This window comes from Lipotes vexillifer, unplaced genomic scaffold, assembly GCF_000442215.2.
Source record: "Lipotes vexillifer unplaced genomic scaffold, Lipotes_vexillifer_v1.1 scaffold238, whole genome shotgun sequence".
Taxonomy (NCBI): domain Eukaryota; kingdom Metazoa; phylum Chordata; class Mammalia; order Artiodactyla; family Lipotidae; genus Lipotes; species Lipotes vexillifer.
Genome location: NW_006785665.1, coordinates 1,182,872 through 1,193,416, shown reverse-complemented (window position 1 = coordinate 1,193,416; position 10,545 = coordinate 1,182,872). Strand labels below are relative to the sequence as shown.

Sequence of the window (10,545 nt, the reverse complement as noted above, 5' to 3'; positions counted from 1 at the left end):
GCAGGAATGGAGGACATCTATTCATCCCTGTTTCAGGGTCCTTCTCATTTCCCAGGGAACTGAGAGGAAAACGCCCACCTCTGGGAAACTAAATGCTCTTCCTGGTGGGAAGTCCTTCTGAGACCTAACCCCAGTCTTCATGTCGAAGTAAGTAAGTAGATGTGTTCTGGCTGGAAGCTCAGTGTTTGGCCTCCCAGTCTGCTGGAAGGGAGATGGGGCTCCAGGAGACAGTGCTGGGGACTCACCCTCGCGAGTGTCCAGGCTAAATCCCAAGGAGAGGAGGATCACAAGCAGGCAGGCCACCCATGGCCACAGACTGGGCACTGCCATGGTCTTAGTCCTGCCTTGTGCCCAGTCCTGGCTCTTCTCCAGATGGCTCCGGGGAGCAGAAGGGCCTGACAGGCCCTAAGGGACACAGAGATGCGAGCTTCAGAGGGAAGGGGAAGGGAAGGGGCAGAGCGACAAAGAATCCCACACAGAGATGGCAGGAGACAGAAAAAAGTCATGAGAGACACAGACAGTGACAGGCCGCTGGAGCCAGAGACTCAGCGTGAAAACAGAGACAGAGAGATGAGGACAGAGATGCAGACAGCAACGGGAAGAGACTCAGAGAGGCTTCCAGGGAAAGAAAGTCCCACAGGGTGCAGAGCAAAAGGCAGCGCAAGAGGCCGGTCAACCCCGAGGGCGGAGCAGAAGCCCGGGGGGTGTCCCGGGGAGCGCGGGACTCGCCGGGGACAGTCTCCCCGGATCCCTCCGGGCGCGCTCGTCTCCCCAGCGCCAGCTGGCCGCGCTGCCGCGGTATCTCCCTGGGTGGCACGCAGGGGCCGCGCCCAGCTCCCGCCTTCCCGCCCCAGACCGAACGGCTGGTTTGCCGGGACCTCTAGGTTCTCTCCGCCCCTCCCGCCAAGCCAAAATATTTAGCCTGACAACTCAGGGGTGGACAGGTCTGTTGGGGAAATAAGGCCAAAATACAGGGGGATGGTGGGCCAAGAACAGAGCTCCCCCCAGCCCCGCTGCGGCTGAGGTGGGTCCCCCCTCCCTCGCCCCTGCGGACTTCTCCCAGTTGGGGCTGCACTGCCGGCCGAGCGGCGGCGAGCCACCGGGCCCCTCGGGGAGGGGTGGTTCTAAGTTCGGCCACCTGCTGCCTTGACACCTGCGGGGTAACTGCTGGCAGCAGCGACCCGGTGAGCTTGAAACCCGGCGGGAATGCAACCTGTCTCCGGAATAGTCAAGTCCTTCGCCTCTTTGAGCCCCTGGCAGCCTCCTTAGGAGCCTGTCACTTCTGCTTTCGGGCGCAAGGCTCTGTCCTAGTTAAGTCCCTTGGTTCCAACCAAAATCCTCATGGAGAGGGCAATGACCCCGTGGGGCCCCGCTTCTGTCTGGTCACCTTCCTGAATTCAGGCTACTTGGTCGGTCGGTCTGTCTCTGTCTCGGGAAATTGGGGGACAGTCTGTGCTGGGGCCCTGGTGGAGAAAACTCTCCCCTCGGAGGGCTTCCTTTGCGGGTTCCTTGGGCCCTTGTCTGCCCTACCCTTCTCCAAAAGTCCCTCCTCCAGAGCCCCTCTTCCTTCCCCTTTCCCCGGCTTGAGGCCCGCGGGGTGAAGGGGCTGGGACCTGCCCTCTGACTGCTGCTGCGGACCCGGGGCTTTCCGGATTCGCGGCCTCCTTGGACCGACGTGTCCCCAGCTCCGCCCGCGGGCGGCTCCCGCGTCCGAGGAGCTAAGAGAGCTATTAATTTCTCCGCGCAGAAATCGATGCTCTTGTCAGAACGGCGATCGATACCAGCCCAGCCCAGCTTGGCCCTGCCCAGCCTGGGGGCCAGTGCCGGCTGGCCCGGGTCAGTGGCTGACGCTGGGTCACCAGGCGCCACGCAGTGGGGGCTGCAGACTGCGCCCCCACCCACCCAACCTCGGCGGGGCTCACACCTTTGCGCGCGGGCTTCCAGCGCCACCCTGTGGCCTCTCCTGGAAATCGGCATCTCGGCTCCCGGGTCTCCATTCTCCTGCTGTTTGGGGGCGACACCTTCCCTTTCCTTCTCTTCTGTTTTCCTTCCCCAGGTCCTACATTTGGTCATTTGGGGATCCCTTCCCATTTCTTTCTAGGCTTTAGAGAGTGTTTCACCTAATTTATCCCAAGTGACATGCACAGTCCCTCAGGCACGCGCCCCGTGCGGAGTGAGATCTGAGGCCGGGGGCTGGCTAGGATGACCTGGACGGCAAGCTTTCCCAAAGCTCAGTCGTCTCCCCTCCCCGCTAAATGCAGCTTCTTTAGGCTGGGAGAAATAATGTATTAACTTCCCAGTTCCCCTACATCCAGCAGACACCTCCGAGGAGTCTGCGGCTGCCCTTCCGCGTCTCCTGGAGCTGGGGGGATCTTGGGGGAGTAGGCTGCCAGGGTCGGGGCAGAGTTGGGGACTTAGAATAGGAGGGGGAGGGGTTGGAGTCAGAGGGGGCGGAGCGAGGCCGGGCGGGGGCCGCTGGCTCCGCCCTTTCCTGGCGGCTGGGTCTTTAACACTGCCCAGCGCACATGTCGCGGGAAGCAGGCAGCCGCTGCTGGAAGCGCACAGACGGCTGCCTGGCCGGGGCGAGGCGGCCGCCGCCGCGATGCTGCTAGGCGGACGGCGCGGGCAACTCAGCGGGCACCTCCGGGCTACGGGGCCGGGCAGCCTGCTGGCCTGGCTGATGCTGGCATCTGCGGGCGCTGCACCCTGCCCCGATGTCTGCTGCCCCCACGGCCCTTCGGGCCTGCGCTGCACCCGGCCTGGGGCCCTGGATAGCCTCCGCCACCTGCCAGGCGCCGAGAACCTGACGGAGCTGTGAGTGTCTGACGGGCGAGGAGGCGCAGGGACAGGCGGGCATAGCAGTGCCCCGTGGGCACGGGCTTGCCGCTTGCTTGCTGGATCAGGAGGGGCGGGTGCGGCGGGAGGCTGATACTGGGCAGCCCGCGGCTGTGCCTCGGCTTTCCTCCGCTGCCCTGGCAGCCTCCGCAGTTACTGCCTGGAAGTTGGGCTCAGGGCAGCTGCGGTGCCAGCTTCGAGGAGAGGAAAGGGGGCTCTCTGTGGACCAGACCTGAGAGAGCCCAGCCTTCTAGAAACCGCTTTCTGGAGCTCAGCCAGGAGTCCACCCTCTGCCCTATGCAGGGGGTGGTTATCTGCAGAGACATCCCCCCCCACCACCACCAGTTTGGCATCCTCACCATTTTCCTTTTCCAGGGAGAAATCAGCCCCCTCCCCCTTCCTTGTCATGACCAGGCAACACCAATTCTCTCTGGAATTGGGAATTGAACTGGAATAGGTGGGAGGCGCTGAGGAGCCATAGCTTGGTGGTTGAGCTCTCTTCTTCCCACTTCCACCATCTCTTGTCCACACCACCTCTTGATTTGGACGTGGGAAATGAGAGCCCCACCTGGCTTCCCTCTCCCCACCCCATCTCCCTCACCACCCTTGTCTCCCTACTTTGGGCAGGGAGTCAGGGGCCTTGCTGAGAGTCTCTCCTCCCTTCGGGACCGGAAACTAAGAGGAATCTCCAGCATTTGCAGTACTCTGACATCCTGCAGTAATTGGTTACAAAATACTCAAGTACTTTTTAGCAGTGAAACCTATGGGAGTATTCTGTACTTACTGGCCTAGAGGTACTCAAGCATCGCATGGTGGTGGCTGGAAAATACTTGAGTATTCTATGTGGCTGGTGGGGCCAGCAAGACTTCTAGAAGAAGAAAGGAACTGCTAGAATATTCTCCTCCTGTGGGCTGGGGTTAGCGAATGGGCAAGGAGCCCTGGCCTCATGTATGACAGGCTGGAAGGTATCTGAGGCAGGGGCCATCGATGTCTGGAAGTGACTTGAGCAGCCCGCGATAATTGGCACTGAGTTACTTGGGTATCTTGTGGTAATTAACAGGAAGGTACTTGATCTCTCTCCTTAATGGCCCTAGGGAGATGAGGAGGCAAGATGGCCTTGTCTTGGTCTGGCCCTAGGTTTCTGCATGATGGGAGGGGGCCTGAGGTCCAGACTGCCACCCCCAGTCCCGTCCATTCATCACTCTGGGCCTTCAAAGCAGGGCCCAGGCTCCTGAATGTTCCCCATCAGCCCTCTCTTTTCCCGATTCCCTTCCAAGCCCCTAGTAGGTACAGCTGGGGGAGGGGGTGGAAGTGTGGACAGGTTGGGGCTGGGGGGGTGGGAGGCATGCAGGGTGGTGAGCTGAGCTGTCCCTCTGGGTGGGGGGGGCAGTCTAACCCCTGCCTCCGCCTGCAAGGTCCCCTCCTCCTCCCTCACCCGCAGAGCTAACGAGGAGATAATGGACTCGAATAGACAGATTGATTATGAATCCAAACGAATGAGGCAGCTTTGAGCACACTGCCTGACAGTTTGCACACACCCAGCCACACTATGTTCTCACCCCCCTCCCGGGGTCCCTATAGCTCTAGGTCCTTTGGGCAGGGGCTGGTGGGGGGTTGGCAGGACAGGGACCTACTCTCTCTCAGAGTCACTGGAGTTTTACTCCCTAGACCTCAGGGGACTGAGGACCTGATGCCTGGCTGTCCTGCAGGGGCCAAGTCTGGGAAGGGCTGGCGGGGAGGGGTCATTCAGGCTGGTCCTTGTTCTCACAATTGAGGAAAGTACAGGGTAGAGGGGGAGAGTTCTGAGAACAGGCAGTGAGTCAGGGGCCCCTGTGTGTGTTGGGGGGCAGGCCTGACGTGCCGCTGCAGGGCAGCTGACTTCTCAGGAACTCCCTGGCGTGCCAGATCCAGAAGCTGGACAGGGCCTGAGGTGTCAGAAATCCCCCAGCCCTGCATGCCTGCTTTTACTTCTTTCTTTCTCTTCTTCCCATCTTGCTTTCTCTGGCTCTCTGTGCTTATCTATCTGTCCCTCTCTCTCCATTTTCTTATCTGTCTCTCTCCTTGTCTGTCTCTGTCTCTGTCTCGCTGCCTGTCTCCTCCTGTCAGTCCTTCCTCCTAGGTGTCCCTGTTTCGTTATCTCTTTGTTTTTCTGCACCCTGCTCCCCACCCTCAGCCTTCCCATTGCCCTCTCACTGTGAAACACAGCCACTCGGTGCCTCTCCACTGTCCCCAACTCTGACTCCCTCCTCTCATTGCCCCTCTCCTCTTCCCTGGGTCCCTCCAGGGGCAGGGAGGGGCTCAAGGGGTCTCTGACTGACAGCCTCTATGCCTGTCACTCGCTTTGCTGAAAGATGGGGGGGGGCGATGGAGGGGTTGCTTCTTGAGTGTGGGGAGGGACCAGCTTTGAGGGGGAGAGGGTGGTGTGTGTGTGTGTGTGTGTGTGTGTGTGTGTGTCTGCCCCTGTGCGCGTGCACAGCAGTATGGGTGAGCCCAGACGGTGGCCCCTGAGCGGTGTGTTTGGGAGTGCATATTTACATGGCCACAGGGCTTCCTTTGTGTTGGGTGGGGCAGTGGCAGGGATGAGCATAGGCCCTTTGTGGAAGCAAGCGTTTCAGCATGACCCCCTATTGTTGAGCGTGTGCAGGAGAGCTCTGTGTTTAAAAGCAGAACGCCAAGCTGCAAATGGACTTGTGTGTGTTTATGAGTGTGAGTATGCCCACACATTCTCACGTGTGTGTGTGCGTGTGTGTGTGTGCATGAGAGTTATGCAGCTATGTTTGTCCCCGTGGGAGAGCGTGAGCATGCACATGGGCACACCTGTGGGTTCATGCATGCATGTGTGGACGCGTGTGAGGAGATGTGTCTCTGTGCATATGTTTACACATCTGTGTGTGTGCATGCTTGAGTGTGTGAGAGTGTGCATGTGTGGTGGTGTGAGGATGCATGCATGGGACGGTGTGGCTGTGTGAGGTGGTGGGTCTCCATGCATATGAGGATGCATGTGTGTGGTCATGCCTGTGCATGTGTACGCGTGTAAACAGGTTTTTGTGTGACTGGGTGCATGTGTGCACACGCGCATGTGATTGGGAGGGAGGGAGGTGGGTGGGTGTGGGAACTCGAGTGTGGGCCTGGGCCCCTGTGACTCCCATCCCCTCTCCCCACAGCTACATCGAGAACCAGCCGCATCTGTGGCAGCTGAAGCTCAGTGACCTGAGGGGCCTGGGGGAGCTGAGAAACCTGTGAGGGGCTCCACACAGGGCCTGGGGGACCAGAGGGTCAGGGAGGGCTCAAGGGGCCTGGGAGGGGTGTGGGAGGACCTGAGAGGCTCAGGACGGAGGGGCTGGCCGCTCAGTGAGCTCAGTGGTCTCAGGGGTCCAGGGTGGCTGAGAAAGCTTTGAGGAGGGTGGGGAGGGATCCAGGGCTCAGCACGGGGGACCGGAGGGCTGGCATGGGCAGAGAGTGTGACCCAGGGGGGCTACGACCCTCGGTGTTGATCCTGCTGCACCCTCCCCAGCACCATCGTGAAGAGTGGTCTCCGTTTCGTGGCGCCAGATGCCTTCCATTTCACTCCTCGTCTCCGTCGCCTGTGAGTGGCCAGGGCTGGGCAGAGGGGGGTGAGAAGACACCTAGGCTTGGGCGGCTAATGGGCTTGGCCCTCCCCAGGGAACTGTTCTGAGGAAGGCCCCAGCCTGGTCAGGGAAGTTGTTCCGCCCGTTCTCCTGGGGCCGTCTTCTCATCCACTTCAGGGATGGCGGTGCCCTCAGCTCCCACCCCTGCCAGCTAGAAGGTCCTTCTTGCTGTCTCACTTCCATGCTTCATGCTACAGGGACACTTCTCATAGGTGCCTGCCTCGGTTTTCTTCCCAGGGCTCAGATACACACCAGTCCAAAGGGAGCAAGGATCGGGAACAGGGCCCCGGGTTCTGGCCGGGACTCTATCTCCCACCTGCTCCCTGGCCCCTGGGATAGCCTGGGAGCTGGGGGATCAGATCTGCCATTCAGTGTACTCCCCTGGGAGTCACAGCCACCCCTTCCATAGAGGAGGGGGAGGGGCAGGGGTGGGCAGGAGACACCTCCAAAGGAGAGACCCTTGGAGTCCCTGGCAGCCCCTCTGAGGGTAGGAGTTCAGCTCCTCCTCTCACCACTGGCAGGTGGAGAGATGGGAAGTGTGGTGGGAGCCTGCCATTCAGAGTTGTGCTGGGTACTCTAAACTCTCTGTGTGTCTGTGATTTAGCAACAATGACAGACGAAATGAGGTGATGTTACCCTCACTGACTGTGTACTAGGGCTTCAGTTAAAAATGTGTACTTGGGCTTCCCTGGTGGCGCAGTGGTTGAGAATCCGCCTGCCGATGCAGGGGACACGGGTTCGTGCCCCGGTCTGGGAAGATCCCACATGCCATGGAGCGGCTGGGCCCATGATCCATGGCCGCTGAGCCTGTGCTTCCGGAGCCTGTGCTCCGCAACGGGAGAGGCCACAACTGTGAGAGGCCTGCGTACCGCAAAAAAAAAAAAAAAAAAAAAAAAAAAAAAATTGCATACTCAGTGACACCTCATGATACTTAGGTCAGTGAATCTTTACAATCAACCTGGTGAGAAAGGTAGTGTCATCTCCATTTTATAGATGAGAATTCTGAGAATCAGACGTGTTCAGTTTCTGGGCTGAGGTCACGCAGCCGGAAGTGGCAGGACAGAGGCACACTCAGCTCTGTCTGGCGCTACAGCGGGTTAGTCTTTGTGATCCCCCAGTGGTGGCTACTCTCCATCTCATCCTCCACAAACTGAAAGACAGCTAGGCAAGGGGAGGGGTCAGGGCAGGCCCCTCAGAGGCAGAGGGTCCCCGTAGTGGCAGCCTGGTGCAGGGTGCAGAGTCCTGGAGCTGGCCTCTCACCCAACTCCCTTTCTCTATCTCTACAGCTAGGGGGCTGGGGGCCTGGGGTCCCCTGCAGCCAACTTTCCTTAGTCCCTGAGGAGGGGAAGGAAGGAGGAGTGGGGAGGGAAGCCGGGGAAGGACTCTGAGATCCTCACCACTGCGCCCGGCAGGCGGCAAGGGAGTGTGGAGGCCCCGTGATCCCCCTCCTCCTCTGGCCCCGTCCTGGGCTCTGTGGGCAGGCAGCACAGATGGAGCCCCTGCCCCCAGCTGGGGCCTCAGCACTTTGCCAGCTGGGGCCAAGGCTTGGGGAGGGGTAGGCTGTTCCCTCAGACCACCCCGCCTCCCTGGGGTCTGGGGAGGGGGTTCAGTGCGGTTAACCCTTGTTGTCCTAGGGAGAAGAGCGGGACTCAGAGAGCCCAACCGGTCCCCCCTCTCCAGTGACTCTCGGGCTAGTTGTAGTTGCCAGGGCTGGGGTCGGGGGAGCCAGATGTCAGCCTCCTCCTGGCTCCTCCCCTCCCTCACACTGGGTCAGAGCGAGGTCGCTGGCTCACAGGGTCTGTCTGCTCTGTCTCAACTCCCGCAGGGATCTGTCCTTCAATGCTCTGGAGTCTCTCTCCTGGAAAACCATCCAGGGCCTCTCCCTACAGGAACTGTGAGTGTGGGGACTTCCAGGGGCAAAAGCAGCAAGTGTGTGTGTGTGTGTGTGTGTGTGTGTGTGTGTGTGTGTGAGCGCACGCACGCGCGTGTGCCCTCAGGCACTTGAACCTCTGTGTGAAGCTGTGTGTCGCTGTGTCTGTGTGGAACTTTGAGGGGTGGGGTGTTCTCTCTGGGGCCCATGTGTTTGGCTGTCCATATGCATGCTTGTGAACCCCCTCATCGAAGCAGAAGCTGCAGGCCCACCCATTGAGGTGGTGATTGCCCTGGGCACATTTGGGGTGGGGGGGTGGAGAGCTGGCCTGGACAACTGATTGCATGTGTGCTTGGGGGGCTGGGGGCTGGCATGGTTCTCGGGGCCTGTGCACACGGGCACATCCGCCCACAGTGTTCATGGGATGGGTGGGACGGCAGTGGTCCATGTTTGTTTGGTGGGCGCCTAAGGCCTCTGGGTCACCCCGGAAGGCTGTGCCCTTCTCTCCTTGTCACCCTACTTGGAGCCCTCACCTGGCTTGTCACCCTGGGGAGCCCAGGTGAGGGAATTCCACGTAGCCCACAGCTGGCTATCTTTGACTTTCGGCATTCTATTTCTTTCACCAGTGCCTTGTGCGGGGGGGGGGGGGGGGCCTAGGGGGGCATCTCTTTCTGTTCCCTGATGAAATGCTCAGATCATTCAGAGGAGGCTTGTGCACCACCCAAGAGCTTTTCCCGTCCCTGCACTCTCTATCACCCCTTTCCGTAAACTCTCTCACCCTTATCTTTCACGCCTATCACACGGAGAACCATGAAGCTGGCTCTAAGATGATGCATCCTATGACCTTTACCCCTGGGCTACCAGGACACTCCTCCCATGCCTGGGAAGCCACCAACCCAGCTCTAAGAGATCAAAGAGAGTGACCAACCTTCAAACTTCCCTGGCAAGGAGTCAGTGGCCCGGGCCTTCCGCTTCTTCTTCTTCCTCTTGTCACTTTCTGCAATGGGAACGGGTTCACTGCTGCCCATCTCTGGGAGAAAAGACGAGACAGAAGGGAAATATCACTGGACTGATCAGGCTATAAGTTCACCCAAAAGGAAAAAAAGGAGGGGGAGACCAAGGAGCTTTCCACTCACGTTTTTAAAATATCTGTGAGGGCTATTTATCTGTTTTGACCCAAGAGGCAAAACTAAAAGCAAAACCATTATAGATCATTAACTGTGGAAAGGAACTCAGACAGATACGCCAGATTAAAAGAGGATAGCAGAAGCCTGCTGCAACCAAGCTCATTAGCACATGGATTTAGATCTGCCCCCAAACTGAACAATGAATCCTTAAGCAGGATCCCACATGTGACATCCTCCTTCAGCCTCAGCACCAGAAAGGCAGGACCCAGGGAGCTTAAGCAGGAAGGGGGGGGGGTTAGGGGGGGGGGGGGGGGGGGGGTCCATGAGAGGAACTTCTCCCGTGTCCCCACTCCTTCACCTCTAGACAGTCCACCCTGCTGTCTAACTGCACTCCCTCTTGCTGTAGTGCTTCCTTCACATCTGCCCTTCCCCTGACTCTCTTGGTGTCCCCCACATCCACCAGAGTCCTGTCGGGGAACCCCCTGCACTGTACCTGTGCCCTGCTCTGGCTGCAGCGCTGGGAGGAGGAGGGGCTGGGCGGAGTGAGGGAACAGAAGCTGCAGTGTCCCGGGCAGGGGCCCCTTGCCCTCATGTCCAACAGCAGCTGCGGTACGTGCTATGGTGTGAGGGGCTGGGAAAGAGCACCATGCTTGGGGCGAGGGCACTGGGCAGGGCTCAGGGGGTGAGCCCTGAAGAGGGACTGGGAAACGGGCATTGGCAAGAGCTCGGGGAAACTGAAGGCTGGGGGGCAGGGGCAGTGTCTCTGAGGAGGGTGGGAGAAGGAGCCCTGCCCTTGGGCGGGGCTCGGAGGCAGCTCCCAGCTCTAACGCCCCTCGGGCATCCTGGGCCACCAGGTGTGCCCACGCTGAAGGTCCAGATGCCCAATGCCTCCGTGGACGTGGGCGACGACGTGTTGCTGCAGTGCCAGGTGGAGGGGCAGGGCCTGGAGCAGGCTGGCTGGATCTTCACGGAGCTGGAGGAGTCAGCCACGGTGATGGTGAGAAGCCCTCCACCGCCCGTGCCCCCATGCCCCCCTCCTGATTCGAGGCCTGCACAGAGCACAGGAGACAAAGACAGGGAAAGA

At 59.8% G+C, this 10,545-nt stretch overlaps 2 protein-coding genes across 4 annotated transcripts in view; one reads left to right on the top strand and one right to left on the bottom strand.

The window, feature by feature from the left end:
• INSRR (insulin receptor related receptor) overlaps positions 1-330 on the bottom strand; it is a 15,792-nt gene extending 15,462 nt beyond the window's left edge. Inside the window, exon 1 of the mRNA XM_007457868.1 lies at positions 246-330. Coding sequence (XP_007457930.1) covers positions 246-330 — 85 coding nt within the window. The remainder of the gene's footprint in view (positions 1-245) is intronic.
• NTRK1 (neurotrophic receptor tyrosine kinase 1) overlaps positions 1-10,545 on the top strand; it is a 36,885-nt gene that overhangs the window by 14,299 nt on the left and 12,041 nt on the right. The window contains exons 1-6 of one of the 3 annotated variants that reach the window (XM_007457870.1): positions 2,490-2,814; positions 6,000-6,074; positions 6,350-6,421; positions 8,290-8,358; positions 9,925-10,070; positions 10,316-10,458. In XM_007457870.1, coding sequence (XP_007457932.1) covers positions 2,603-2,814; positions 6,000-6,074; positions 6,350-6,421; positions 8,290-8,358; positions 9,925-10,070; positions 10,316-10,458 — 717 coding nt within the window. In that variant the 5' untranslated portion in view covers positions 2,490-2,602. Of the gene's footprint in view, positions 1-2,489; positions 2,815-5,999; positions 6,075-6,349; positions 6,422-8,289; positions 8,359-9,924; positions 10,071-10,315; positions 10,459-10,545 lie in introns of those variants that run through there. The other 2 variants (XM_007457869.1, XM_007457871.1) reach the window with 2 other exon arrangements.